The 15,248-nt window shown below is 44.8% G+C and overlaps 1 protein-coding gene across 1 annotated transcript; it reads right to left on the bottom strand.

Annotated features, from left to right (window-relative positions):
• Positions 1–9,157: 9,157 nt before the first annotated feature.
• Positions 9,158–12,198, bottom strand: LOC140720363 (uncharacterized). The gene is made up of 2 exons (XM_073035236.1): positions 11,666–12,198; positions 9,158–10,460 (listed from the first exon to the last, which is right to left on the bottom strand). The coding sequence occupies exons 1-2, from the start codon at positions 12,176–12,178 to the stop codon at positions 9,909–9,911; spliced, it is 1,065 nt and encodes a 354-aa protein (XP_072891337.1). The 5' UTR covers positions 12,179–12,198; the 3' UTR covers positions 9,158–9,908.
• Between the last annotated feature and the right edge of the window lie 3,050 nt (positions 12,199–15,248).

Consider the following 15,248-nt stretch of genomic DNA (forward strand, 5'->3'; position numbering starts at 1 on the left):
TCCAGACCCCGCATTTCAGTCATGGGTGGAAGGCGCTGACAATATTAATCCCATTGTTTTCGTAGCAGGCAGTACTCCATATTGGAGCCGAGATGCTGCCTTTGACTGAAATCCTCTCCGCTGTCTCGGCATCATGTAATAATTGTGAATCGAAATGTCTGCACAGGATGACTCCGGGCTACACTGCATCCCTGGGAGCCAGCCGACCTTCCGTTCTGTCCGTATGAATCGACTATGAATTGCCTGACTGGGTGATGGAACAACGCGAAGGGCTCATTTATGTTAGAAATATGAGCAGAGGGAACCGCCGATGTGGATTTCATTTCATTCCTGTGCGGCTCAGACCAGTGACGTTGGTATATCAGACCCATTCCTTACTGCGGCGAGGAAGCGTTTACCCAGCTGTCATCTGGTCGGTTTGGGAATTCACCCAGATTGAACCCATTTACAAAACTCGCGGAGAGTTCTCTGTCACGCCGATATTGCACACCGTCAGCGAGTTCATATGTTCTGGGTCCAGTATCCACCATTTGAAGCAGGATAAAAAAACACAAGATGAAATCTAATAATAATAATTTTGTTCTATTGCCCTGACAGGTCAGTAATTTCTCTGTTTCCCTCCCTCTCTCTTTCAGTTAACCCGATGGCGATTGTTATCCTGTCCCGAGGAAAGTGCGGTCTCTCCAAATGCATCACTCGCTAACTGCTGGGAATGGCAGCGGCCGTACTCCTGGTCGTTATCTCTGACCCTCTGCTGAGGTGGACTGTTCTCATATACTTTAGGTTTTCCTTCCTCCATTGGACTCCCGTTTGTAGAGTTGTTCGTTGCCTGCTTTTAGCAAGCACCGGGTTCTCTGTCTGACTGACAGTCGCGTTCACCTGTGACAGATTTGTGGCCATTTGTTGTGAAAAGCTGAAAACAAAATATTGTCCCGAAAGAACGGCGGCTGTGGTTATCGGGACAGTGAGTGTGTTGGGCTGTTTGGAAAGTATCCCTTTCTACTTTACATTGGAGCCTGTGGTGATAATTGATGGAGTTTTCTATGGCTGTGCCACCAAAGAGAGCTTCTATACTTCTCCCTCGTGGGCCGCACTTATTATGATACATCGCATTTACATGCCTTGTCTCCCGTTTATTCTGATTTTATTGTTCAATGCTCTGACAGTTAGACGGATTTTGTCCGCTAATAAAGTCCGGATGGGGCTCCGGGGCCGCAGTAACGGAAAGAATGACAAGGACCCGGAGATGGAGAACCGAAAGAAATCGGTCGTTTTACTATTCAGTGTAACCGGTAGTTTTATATTTCTGTGGTTAACACTGCTGGTTTTTGATATTTACGTACTGATTGCAAACATCCCTCGTGACACGGACACGGATCCGATTTATATCGCAGAATCCACGGCGACGATTCTGCAGATCGTCAGCTCCTGCACCAACACATGTATTTACGCCGTGACTCAGAGCAAGTTCAGAGAGGAGCTGAAAAACGCGGTGAAATACCCGCTAAAACTGTTAACCAAATGCCTCAAAACATAGAGCCACTTGTTGGTTTCTGCCAGAGATTTCAGTCGAACACCATGTTTCCTCCATAATCTATCCACTTTCCGATATGTAGAACCACGGGTAACAACTGAGCGCTCTGAAATACGCATGTGTTTTGTGATGATATATTTCACTCACTGTTTAGCCCGTACAGGTGAAATGTGTCCTTCATCAAATATGTAATATGTAGCGGTCACCTCAGCTGTAATTCACCCCGATGGAGGGTCTATAGTCAGTCCCTGCCCGTTTTATTTTAATAAACTCCCTTACATCTGACAGCGTTTTACTCTGGGTTGGTCCAGTTAGGAAGAATCCTCTCCCTTTTCTCCATTCTCTCCGTTGTTTCTGATTCTTCCTTTTCAGTGACGCTCACGGTGTTTTACTCCCAATATCTCTCACGTTGTCCTCGCTCACTCCTTCCCCCTCGCCGGTGAGGGGAACGTGATCAGACTGAAACATAGCGGAGTTGTGTGTGTGTGTGTGTGTGTGTGTGTGTGTGTGTGTGTGTGTGTGTGTGTGTGTGTGTGTGTGTGTGTGTGTGTGTGTGTGTGTGTGTGTGTGTGTTTTCTTTCCTTTTCCATCTCCGGACTGCTCCGCTTTGTCCTTTCCTATCTGCCTCTTTATCTCCGTTCACATTCGGTGGTCCCGTGAAAATCTGTTTCCTCTGTTCCCTGTTTCTCTCTGTCCACAAGTCGGGTCCCGTTCTGAACAAAATCTAATCTCATTGTAGACGAGTGAGTTTCACCGTGAGGGAAACATGATCGGGCTGGAACAGAGCGTGTGTGCGTTATTTTCCTTCTTTTTCAACTCCATCTCCATCTCCGACCTGCTCCCTCGTTGTCCCCGCATCTCTCCGGCTTTATCTCTGTTCACATCCCGAGGCCCCGTCACAGTCTGATTCTTTCCCTCTGTTTCCCTCTGTTCTCTTTCTCTCTGACCACTCTTCCGTCCGGTCGCGTACTGAGCAAAGTAAATCTCATTGCAGGAACATATATTTATATTGATCATCAATGTACGCTGAAATTTAATCAACTTCCAGAGCCACGGGAAAAAGTTATTTGTTTATTTTTTTCTCTCTCGAACTAACTGAGCTCTACCTGGAAGTTTTATCGATGCACGAAAAATAAAAGAACGATACTGGAAATCCGAATTAAAATTACTTTAAAAGATGTTTTACCGCTTTCTGACGGAACATTACTCACTCTGTTGCATTTCCAGTTCCGTCTCACTGATGTCTGTCCTGCCACCGATCAGCGTTACACAACACCGGTGATTCTCCTCTCCCGGGGTTGACGGAAGCAAGAGTCGACACGACAGATACCTTTTCGAGCGCAGAATAGATTTATGCATCTCGCGCCAGTTAATGCTAACTCAACGCTTTATCAGAAATAATGTTTCGAGTGATACGTAAGGATTATGTCCAATCTCCGGCCACCGTTAGCACAAATGCAGCGTGAATCCCAAGCGACGACATTCTAGTCTTGTCCAATTTAACTCCCAATCAGATTGAGTGGCTTAAAGACTACGACATAATTGCCTGGCAAGATTAAATGACAAGAGCTTCGCATTCCGGAGTTGGTAATGACCCGGGGTTAATTTTGCCTGGTGAAGGCAGCGCAGTTTCCAATGCTGTTGACTGTTGTCCAAGTCTAATCGCAAACTGGGGAACATCTGCAGACGCTGGAAATCAAAGTAATACCCACACAATCCTAAGGAGCTCAGCAAGCCGGGCAGAATCTATGCAAAAGAGTAAACGGTCAATGTTCCGGGCCGACACACTTCATCAGGGAGATCCCATTTAATAGCATCGGACGTTTCTACCATAATTATATGTATAAGATGATGAGCGGCATTGATCATGTGGATAACCAGAGGCAAAATGGCTAATACGCGGGGTATACTTTTAATGTGCTTGGAAATAGGTACCGAGGGAATGTCAGAGTCCAGTTTTCACACAGAGAGTGTTGTGTGCGTGGAATACACTGCCGGCGGCGGTGATGGAAGCGAATACAATAGGGTGTTTCAGAGCCTCTCGGACAGGTACATGGAACTTTGAAAAGTAGAGGTCTATGCACTGGGGAAATCCAAGGCAGTTTCTAGAGTGGGTTTCATGGTGGGCACAACATTGTGGGCCGAAGGGCCTGTAATGGGCTGTAGGTTTCTATGTTCTATGTTTTTTAATTGTAGTATCGGTGACAGATGTTAGACACCTAGGTATGCCTCTCACAACTGCTGGTAATTGTGCAGAGCACTGTGCAATGGGTTGTCTGCGGTCCCGTGTCGTTCTGATAACTTGCCATCAGTAAACCCTTCACATGCTATCCTGCTAATCGCTCTTAAGTATTGCAAAAAAAAAAGTCACTCATTATCACGACCTGTTTTTGGAACTGGTAAACTAAGAGAATTACGGGGACTACAGGTTGGTAGAAGCCCTTCCTGATCGAATAGTACTTTATGACAGGTTTCATGCTTTACATTGCCTCCAGTGACAAATCATGTAGCCGTATACATGATTTGTCGTGTATATAAAAGCACGAGGAAAGACATTCTTGCCATAGAGGGAGTACAAAGAAGGTTCACCAGATTGATTCCTGGGATGGCAGGACTTTCATATGAAGAAAGACTGGATCGACTAGGCTTATACTCGCTGGAATTTAGAAGACTGAGGGGGGATCTTATTGAAACATATAAAATTCTAAAGGGATTGGACAGGCTAGATGCAGGAAGATTGTTTCCGATGTTGGAGAAGTCCAGAACGAGGGGATCACAGTTTAAGGATAAAGGGGAAGACTTTTAGGACCGAGATGAGTAAAAACCTGTTCACACACAGAGTGGTGAATCTGTGGAATTCTCTGCCACATGAAACAGTTGAGGCCGGTCCATTTGCTATATTTGAGGAAGTTAGGTATGGCCCTTGTTGCTAAAGGGATCAGGGGGTATGGAGAGAAAGCAGGTACAGGGTTCTGAGTTGGATGATCAGCCATGATCAGACTGAATGGCGGTGCAGGCTCGCCGGGCCGAATGGCCTACTCCTGCACCTATTTTCTATGTTTCTATGTATAGAGTCTTCGTGTGGTGGGGCGGAATGTACAAATCCCTCGTGATGTTTGTTTATCACCCACCGAGAGGGAAGTGCCTGCGAAAGCCACGCGTGTACGACATGCTCAGGCAAAGCAGCGGGAGCAAAGATGACAAACTTTGTTTTAACGATGAAGAAAGAAATATTATACATCCAGCCTGAGCGGAATGGAGTTGTAGAGCAGCGTTAGTATTAGGCAGAGTTAGACACTGTGTGCGGTTTAACTCCTGTAAAGTCTGAAGCACGGGTTCGAGTATTTGAGAAGTTGCAGTCTTTTCTGACTATAGTGACATGAGGGGTTGAGTTTGGCAATTCAACTCGTTGATTCTGTTGTTCACTCAAAAACCCTACTACCACTTTGTCCATTGGACCATAATAGATGAGTCCGGTTAAAGAAAGAGTTTCTGCTCTGTTACGCACAGAAAGGAGCTTCCGGTGATCGCTCGGCTGAGATGTTTCGGTGTATCGGGCGGTGCGATGGAAATGCTTCAGAGGTCGGCATGTCAGGATAAGCTGTCGTTGGTTAACATCTTAGTCCAAGTGGTTTTTTTTTCAGTTCTGTGTTTGGCAGCGCAGAGTTGCTCTGCAAGTCTATCAAGTGTCAGGGAAACGGGAAATGAAGTCAGTTATATTGTCTCCTGATTTTTGCCTGCACCAGGTTCCCTCTCCATAATCACTCTGCTGACGGATTGCCCCACTCGGGTAGGTTCCCTCTCCAAAATCACTCTGCTGACCGATTGTCCCACACGGGCAGCCGAGCACGGTCCCCTTTAACCACATCCCCATGGTAACGGAATATCCATCATTATCGTTTCCCCCTCTATTCCTCTGGGGAATTCAAACGCGCTTTGTACTTCAGGCCAAGTGGGTTCCGCACACAAGTTTTCAGAACATCTCAACATTTCCAGGCAAGGAGTTATAAATTTCACAAATTTGTCCCATAGCCCGAACTTCATACGGGGTCTATAGCCCAATTACTGTGGTGGTGCCAATAATATTTTTTTTTTGGATATTATGTAGCAGGATCGAGTTCTGAATTCGCTTCTTTCTTATTTCTCCTCATTTCCTGTTCAAATACGCAAATTATAGACATGTCCTTTTTTTTTGAGACCCCTCGACCGTTCAGAAGCGACCTTAAAACTGGGCTCATCTTTCCTTGCATAGTTCTTTGTCTTGCTGTTTGTCCCCCTCCTGCTCATCTGCTTCGTTATCAGGCGGGGTCGGGGTGTTAGATTCTGTCGTATCGCTTCTGCTGACATGAAATCTTTGTCCAGACCTGATTCCGGCCTGGGCACAGGCTGTCTAGGTGAGGACATAAACATTGAGACGCCTCCACTTTCGTTTGTTTGGACATTGTTTGGTCAGTCAGTCTATTTTGTTGTTGTTGTTGTTGTTGTTGTTGTTGTTGTTGTTGTTGTTTCGGAGTTTGGTGTCTCTTAGATGCCTCCAGCACTTATTCAACTCAAGTCCAGTTTACTGTCATTTAACTACGCACACGCACACCGACAAACGAGACAACGTTTCTCCGACCCAGGGTGTGAAGCACAGCAGCGCACACAGAACACACACAACACAGCAACACTTCTCAAAGCAAGGACAACATCCTCCGATGAGACAGGCACCAATAAACAAAGTTGTGCATAAGTCAAAGCACGTTTTTATATAATCATAATCCCACGTAGGATCTCCGTCTCCGCTACCAGTTTACTGTTGAAAATATTTGATATACTTTAACTAAAAAGATCCCCATAGAGCCACCGTCCTTTGGTCCAATCACACAAGCCACTAGTAAAAGGAATCACATGGCTAGTATACCCACTTTCCAACCAGACCTTATCAGCCGGGAGACCCCAACGGATCTCCCAGTGGTCACTTTATTCGTTCAACATTCGGATGCTTCTTTCTCGTTTTCTTCTTCATCTTTACAGATAAAATTCTCCCCGCATTACACTCATCAACATTACTATCATTACTTATCATCTTCCTTCAATCTACTTACCTTGTTTTCATCTTTATCTTTACAGGGAATTCTCTCCACTCCTCCACATTCCTGATCAATGTTACTGTTCTACTTCCCATCCTACTTCAATCTACTTACCTGGTCCTGCAAAGGGAAGACAGTCAGTCGCAGGCACAAGCGCGAAAGAAATTTCGTTACATTCCTCTCTTCAAATCTTATTTATATCTATTGGTTTTATTTACTAATCGGAGAATATCTTGGGTGGGACTAGGATCCGGATCTGGATCTCCTTATTTCAGACAATACTTCACATAATACTGCCGTCTTTCCTACTTGGTTCCTCCGATCCCATCCTTTCTACCCGGTCATGGGCCAGGATCAGGGAGGCTCACAGCGAAACACCCAACGGGTGGCGAACTCGAAATTGCCTCTGCGAGTCTCAGTCATTCCATCGTTCCACCCCGTTTTGTTGGGATCCTCCTGGTCTACAGCAATTTGTCAGAGATATTTCAAAATGAAGTTCGGTACCAGATTTCAATAGGAGAATATTTTATTTTAGCATGATATCACAGAGAGTCCACATGTGTGGAACTCTGAGGTACAAGTAAAAGGCTTGCCTTTAGATCTAGTAGCAGGGAACCGTGCGAAACCGTAGAACAATAGAATGCGGTAATAATATTGTTTTCTTGATTTGTGGTTCATCCATTTCCACCCATCTGACTTGTGCGGCCGCGTTATCGTTCCAAGCCGCATTGGTGAGGAGAGGATTTCTTAAGTGGAAAACGCAGAAGTCTTCAATTTCACAAACTAAAGCAACATCAGGTACAACATCGGGATAATGAACGATACAAAGTCCTGCACCGCTTGATTCAGAGAACATGTAAGGAAGCGAAAGAGAATTGGATGAATGAACAGTGCGGTGAAATTGAGCAGCATGAACGAAGTCATGGTTATAGAGGCCTTCACCAACAGGCAAAGGATATGAGGAAATGAAGGAGGACTGTGTCATCAGCTGGGTGTATGGAAGACGGTAGTGGTAATCCATGCCATGATAAAGAAGAGATCATGGACAGATGAGTTAAGTACATCTCGGAATTATTTGAAGATAGCAGGATTGAGGATTTACCACAATCAAATCAAATGACTAATCAGCAGAAAAACAATTGATGTCAGAGATGGAAAGTGCGATTCGGAGTCTAAACGTCAGAAAGGCGGCCGGTGAAGATAAGATTTCCACACAAGTTCTGAAATCACTTGGCCCGAAGGGAAAAATGAACCTTTCAGCGATACTAAACAACAGTTATACGACAGGAAATCTTCTGGAGGACTTTCTCTAATAGGTATTTATCGCCTTACCAATAAAGCCAAGGACGATAAAATGTAACGAACACAGGACGATGAGCATAATGTCTCATTGCGTCAAGGTACTGTTGAAAATAGTGTTCAGCAGAATGAAAGGTACAATCAGCGGTGAAACAGAAGAAACACAGTTTGGTTTTCGTAAAGGCTCAGGAACAAGGGAAGGAATATTTGCGATGAGAAACTTCATGGACAGATGCACTGAGGCAAAAAAGACCATCTACTTATGCTTTATTGACTATGAAAATGCTTTTGATAAAGAAAAACATGAGAAAGTAACAGAGATGCTGAACAAGTACGATCTGGGATGGGAGCATTTGCAAATAATAAGGAAATTGTATTGGAAACAGAAAGCGGCGGTCAGGGCAGAAAATGGGCTATCACCATGGGCATGTATTAAACCAGGCGTAAGGCTCTCCGGATTTGTTCAACCTCTTCGGAGAATGGATATTTCGGGAATGCGACCATCAGGAGACAGGTATTCCAATGGGAGGCCGGAAGGTGGAAAACTTCAGGTATGCGGACGACACCGCGTTGTTAGCTGACAGTGAAAGAGAACTGCAAATTATGCTGAATAAAGTGAATGAGAAAGGCCTTGAATACGGACTAAAAATCAATCGTAAGAAAACAAAATCGATGGTGGTAAGCAAAACAAACACTAAGGCTCATTCATGATGGTATCATTGCAAGTCAATGGACAAGACATTGAACAGGTGCGAAAGTTTGATTATCTTGGCAGTTTTCTGACAGATAACGGGAGATGTGAGGTTGAGATCAGAAGGAGAATAGTTATGGCTAAAACCCAGTTCATGAAGCTAAATGATCTACTATGCAATCGGAAGGTAGACATCCAAAAGTAGAATCCGCTTCGTCGAGTGTTACGGGTGGTCAGTGCTGAGGTGAGGATCAGAAACATAGATCCTGAGGAATGATGACATGAAACGAATTCATGCTTTTGAAATGTGCTGCTGTCGACGAATGTTGTAGATCAGCTGGGTGGAGAAAGTTTCAAATGAGAGGGTTTTGTCCGAAGCTGGTAGACCACTGATGTTGCTGGAGAAGATTATGAAGGTAAAAGTTGCTTATTGTGGACACGTTACGCGGAGCTATAACATCTTGTCGGACTTGCTATTGTCGTGGTTTCTCGTGCCCCGCAAATGACTAGGAGACGCAGAAGATTCTTCAAGAAGGGTTAAACTTTAATTTGCAAATCAAAGCTGAGACAGTCATTGAGCTAGTCGCTGATTGCCCACCGATCCTTGGACACAGCATTTTTTATAGCAATCTCCTGGTCCAGTTGCATTAGCATATGTAATCGATCTATAGTTGCGTATTACACGTACCTCACGTACATCATGTCCCTACTGTTTCTATCAATTGACTTAATCATGTTCTAATCTACATCTCTTAGCTACCTCTCATTAACATACCATTGTCTTCTACTACATTTTTAAGATTTCAGTCTCCTACCAAATTGGGTACATGTATAGCAAATAGTAGTCCTAGGATTATGTGACTTAATTATGTTCTAATCTATATCTCTTAGCTACTTCTCTATATCTCTTAGCTACTTCTCATTAACACATCATTGTCTTCTACATTTTTAGGATACATGCATAGCAAATAGTAAGCTCTTTCTGTAGCTACCTCTCATTAACACACCATTGTCTTTTACATTCTTAAGATACATGCATAGCAAATAGCAAGTTTCAAAACTGACTTCATAGTTTTGGTAAATTTATACTTTTATACTCCAATATATCCCCCCTTTGAGACCCAGAGGGTCTCACACAGAGAAAGAAGACTAAGAGTTTGCGCACAAAAGCCCCAATAAACTCAAGCACTTATTCCCAAATCTCGGCTTAAATTAAATTTTCTGCGCCAAGACCTCAAAGTATTCTCTCCCTGTTACCCTGGGCCGCTGAGCCAAAAACCTGTCCCTATGTATCTGAGACAGGGAAAAAGACTCAGCAGCCCTTACAATCTACTCCCACACTGTCGTTTTGCTTCTGTTCATCCTGCAGGTGTTGTAGGCTGTAACGATACATTTTCGGTGTTTCTTTCTCCACTAAGCTTGCTTCAGTAATTGCCACGAGCATCGGAAATTGTTTGGTTGCAGCACACACTACAAGAGATTTGAGACAAGGAAGAAAACAGCACAGCAGAAGCGCACAGCTGAACAATATAATACTAACAGTTATTGCTATTTTAGTCAGCCATGCTCCCCATCCTCCGAGTCTACTTTCTAACCAATCAAAGAACTGATGTCCGAACCCTGCATTCTGTTTGACCTCCGTCCGCAGATTCTTTAACTTATTCATTGCTCTGGTGAAAGACCCTTCTGGGCTAGTATTGTTCGGTATGAAAGTACAGCATTGTTCTCCAAACATTACACACACACCCCCTTTCTCTGCCAAAAGCCAATCCAGTACCTGTCTGTTTTGCCACGCCATCCTGCTAGTTGCATCCAGCTGTTGCCCTAAGGCCTCCAGTGCATCATCGGTGTAGTTGATGAATCTCTGCTGATTATAGTATATATAGTTTATCCATTCAACATTTTTGCTCACCCCTATCACAGGTATGATAGCTTCCCAGCCTGCAGCAATCTCATTTCGTGCCTTGAATTCGTTAGGTATACCTCTGGGCTGCCCTATACTGTCAAACCGGATTGTCGGATCCGGGTCATATTTTCTCTTCTGCCGTAGCAGAGTCCGCTGCTCAGGGAAGTTAGCATTGGATTGTACTTCAGGGAACATTATAACTTCCTAAAGCAGCATGACACGCGTACATGTTCCTGCCCACCTGAGGGGGAGCGTAGATCTCAGACCTCCTTCCTGCCCACACAGCCACCAAGTGTCTGCTAATGGGATAGTCTGAGACTCCATTGCACTCCATTGTACCTGGGGTTACATCCCATGTCTGAGTGCAGTTGCCTCGGAAATGGCCAACTGGGTGAGTGCCCACCCGCATGAAACATTCATAATGCAGATGGTCCTGCATTATAAGCTGTGGCAGTGTAGGTGTCTGGCTTCTTTTGTTTATAGCCCAGGGTCTGCTATAATTACTGTGATAGGCAAGCTTGTTTTGGTCAAACTGCGAGGACTCCTGATATAGCATACACCAATATGGGCACATGGGTGCATTGTTCATACAGTTTTGATAGCAGGAATCTGTTTTAACGCAAACCCTCATGAAACAAGCCCTACCCGGACCTGGACACTGTCATTCGCATTGTTCCCTGTGCTCTCTTCGCCACCGCTTGCAAGTGGAGGAGTTATAAGGCATGGGAACTACATGCTGAGTGGGGGTTTCCCTTGAGCACAGGTAACAATTCTGTCTCTTCATCATTCCTGCCGTGTAAGCTGCCCATTGATACCACTGATTAGTATGTGTCTTTAACCATGGCGAGGAGGTAAGTGTTGTGCTCCTCTTACTTCTTTTCTGCAGGTTACCAGTCCCATTCCATATCTGCCCCACTAATGGTACCCAAGTCTGCACTACTAGAGTATGTGGGTGTTTTGTCCCCAGGGGCACAACTGGTCGTTCCCAGCTCATCCCCATTATCTGGAGAAGCCCTATTATCCACCACCACATCCTGAGGGTCTTGAGGCCCATCCTCAGAATCAAAAATTTCCCTTACCAATTGATCAAACTCCTGTGGTGCAGTGTCAGCTTCTTGTTCCCCCTGTCTGTCTCCTGCTAATTGCTCTTCCGCATCACTTACCTCGGACACTTCACCTGATTGCCCTTGCAGGACTGCCCTCGTGCAATGGTTCAGGTGGTACCAGGTGGAACGTCCTTCTACCTGAACTGCGGTGGGTGATGCCTTAGTTACCGTAAAGGGTCCCTCCCTTCTTGGCTTGTTCCACTTTCTCCAAAAAACTCGCAGGTAAACCTGGTCTCCTGGTTTAATCCGTCCTTCCCCTTGTATGGTCTCCGGCTCTTTCTGTTTTTCCTGGACATAAATAGACCTGTGTATCATAGTTAGCTGCTGCATGTATTGTTTCAATTCTATTTCCAATTGTTCCAAGCTAGGTCCCTTATACGGCCCTCTCCACTGGGGCACTGGCATGGGCCTCCCAGTGAGCATCTCATGCGGTGTCAGGCATGTTATTCCATTAGTTTGCATGCGGTAACTCATCAATGCTAACGGTAAAGCATCGACCCAATTAAGTTTAGTATCTGCACAAATTTTGTTTAGTTTGGCTTTCAGGGTTCCATTAATTCTCTCTACCATGCCCTGCGACTGAGGGTGGTATACACATTCAAACCTTTGCTTTATCCTGAGCGCCTGTAGTACCAGTTTGACCACTTTCTGGATAAAAGCTGAACCGTTGTCTGAACTAACTTCTGTAGGTATTCCAAACCTTGGGATCACTTCATTTGTCAGAAATTTTACCACTGTCTTTGCCGCTTGATCTCTTGAAGGTACCGCCTCCACCCATCTGCTAAATCTATCAATTACTACCAGCATGTATCTTTTCCCTCTCACTGTCTTTATAATGTCTACGTAATCGATCACTAAATGTTTAAATGGTCCTTCAGGTACAGGAATGTGACCTATTGGGGTTGTAATTCCCTTCCGAACATTATATTGTGCGCATACCTCGCACTGTGACGAAACAAAGTCCACTGAAGCCTGTAAATAAGGTGACCAAAAATCATCCTTCTTTATTTTCCTTCTCACTTCCCCCCTTGCACAATGGTCCATCCCATGCGCTTCTGAAATCAGAATCGTCAGTAGAGGGGTGGGCGCTACCAACAAACCGTCTTCCGTGCTCCACAAACCTTCCGGGTTCTGCTTGGCCCCCTTTTTCTCCACATTGTCTGTTCTGCCAAAGTTGCCTTACCTTGTATTTCAATTAGGTCCTCTACGTCAGGTTCTGGAGTTAGGCTTACCTGGGGGGCAATGACAGCTGACGTACATCCAGACGCTTTTCTAGCTGCCTCGTCTGCAGCTTGATTTCCCTTTGTTATTACATCGTTTCCCTTTTTATGTGCCTGGCATTTTACTATAGCCAATGCTTTAGGTTTCATTATGGCTTTTATTAAGTCTAGAATTTGCTGACAATGTTGTATGGGATCTCCGCTACTTTTTTAAAAAACCTCTCTGCTTCCACACTGCCCCGAACAAATGGCATACTCCGTGAGCATATGCTGAATCAGTATAGGTGTCTACTTTCTCACCTTCCATCATTTCACCCATGCAGCTGTCAGGGCTTTGAGTTCTGCTAGTTGGGCGAAACACGGTTGGGGACAGGACTCCATCCTAATAATCTTATAGCTCGACTGATCCTGCTGCACCACTGAGAATCCTGCGTGATTTCCATCATAATCCGTATAATAAGAGCCATCTACGAACAGAACCTTTTTATCTATCTCCTCTAGTGGTTCTGACCGTAAATCTGCTCTCAATTTGGCAAATGCCATCGTCTTCCCTACACAATCATGGGGTTCTCCTTCATAGTCTAAAGGGACAAAATCGGCTATATTACTGGTAGTGCATCTCTGTATAGTTATGGCAGGAAATGTCAATAGCATCTGATACGCTGCTATCCTGGCTGGCGTCAGCACAAATTTCCCTTTTTCCAGCAATTCTGCTACTTTGCGGTGTGTGTACAGAGTTACAGGATAGCCCAGGGTTACCGATGATGCTTTTTCATATGCATAGTACAGCGCCGCCAATCCCTGATAACAGGGTGGGTACCCCTGAGCCACCTCATCTAGTCTCGTACTGTAGTATGCTATCGGCTGCTTTGCTTTTCCTGTGCCTGTCTCTTGTGTTAGAACCGCTGTAACATAACCCTCCTGTCGATTGGATACATACAAATAAAAAATCTTCTCGTAGTCAGGCAAAGCTAATGCTGGTGCTGACTGCAATTCCTGCTTAATAGTATTGAAAGCTATCTCCGCCTCTCCATTCCACTGTAAGCCGTTCTTCAAATTTGTATGTCCTGCTTCTTTCATTATCTTTCTTAAAGGTGCCACAATCTCAGCATATTCTCCTATCCAATCTGAGCTATACCCTGCCGTTCCCAAAAATGTCATCATCTGCCCTACAGTCTGGGGTTTTGGGACCTTAGCTATCGCCTCAATCTGATCTGGTGCTATCGCCTTCACTCCCTTGGATATTACCCTGCCTAAGTACTCCACTTGCTGTGGGCAGAATTGCAGTTTCTTTTTGGATACTTTATGTCCTCCGTGCACTAGCTTCTCTAACAGAGTTATAGTGTCCTGCTTACACTGTTCCTCGCTGTGGGAGCAAATCAACAGGTCATCCACATATTGTAACAATGTACTTTCCAATGGCATGCCCTCTAGGTCTGCCTTCAATACCTGATTAAAAATGTGTGGTGAATGTTTAAATCCTTGCGGCATTCTGGTCTAGGTATACTGAGCACCTCTGTAGGTAAATGCAAACAAATACTGACACTGGTCGGCCAGAGGAATGCTGAAGAAAGCCGAACACAAATCAACACTGAAAAGTAACTTGCTTCTGGTGGAACATTAGTCAAAAGCGTGTGTGGGTTGGGGACTACCGCTGGCCAGTCCTCTACCACATTGTTTACCGCTCGCAAATCATGCACCAATCTCCACTAAGATTTATCTGCTTTTAAGACCGGCAACAATGGGGTATTGCATGGACTGTTTGTTCTTTTAAGCACTCCTATTTCAAGCAACCCCTGCACTGTCGATGCTATTCCCTCTTCTGCTTCTGGTCTTAGTGGGTATTGTGGTCTCCTGGGTGGAATTGCTCCTTTTTTCAGCCTTATTTCCACCGGACTAGCTGTTTTTATTTTCCCTACGTCCGTGTCATGCTGTGACCACAGAATAGACGGCAACTCATCTAACCTTTTATCTTTCTGCTGGTCTCTTTCCTTTCCCAGCACGGGCATGTGTGATTGGGGAGTTGTTTCGACCTCCCTCACTGTCCCTACCATATCTACACTTACCATTATTTGAATACAATTATTGTCTTCTGATATCCACACCTCTGGCGTGATTTTCCTCCACATTGTTACGGTTTCAGCACTCTTAACTAAAGGTCCTAAGTCTTTAGACTGATATCCCTTATTTACCAACAACGTTACGTGGGGCGCCGCCTCCGGTATCCTGTACCATTTTTCTAAAAAGGTGTTCCACTTAACTTGTAAAGCTGCCCCTTGCTTTCCAATTATCACCGCCTCCCCTTCCAGGTGCTGTTGGGCACATGCCTCCAGGTGCCATTTCTCCTCTAACTCCCTGAGTCTCGTCAAAAATCACTGTACAATGTAGCTCAGATTTGGGCATTACAACCCTGGATAATA

The sequence above is a fragment of the Hemitrygon akajei genome, unplaced genomic scaffold (genome assembly GCF_048418815.1).
Source record: "Hemitrygon akajei unplaced genomic scaffold, sHemAka1.3 Scf000041, whole genome shotgun sequence".
NCBI lineage: Eukaryota > Metazoa > Chordata > Chondrichthyes > Myliobatiformes > Dasyatidae > Hemitrygon > Hemitrygon akajei.

Coding starts and splice junctions, on each gene's coding strand:
- LOC140720363 (XM_073035236.1), bottom strand. CDS start 12,178: ATGGTAGAGAGAATTAATGGAACCCTGAAAGCCAAACTAAACAAAATT. Junction 10,461..11,665: donor AATCAGGTGAAGTGTCCGAG/GTAAGTGATGCG, acceptor TATAATCAGCAG/AGATTCATCAACTACACCGA.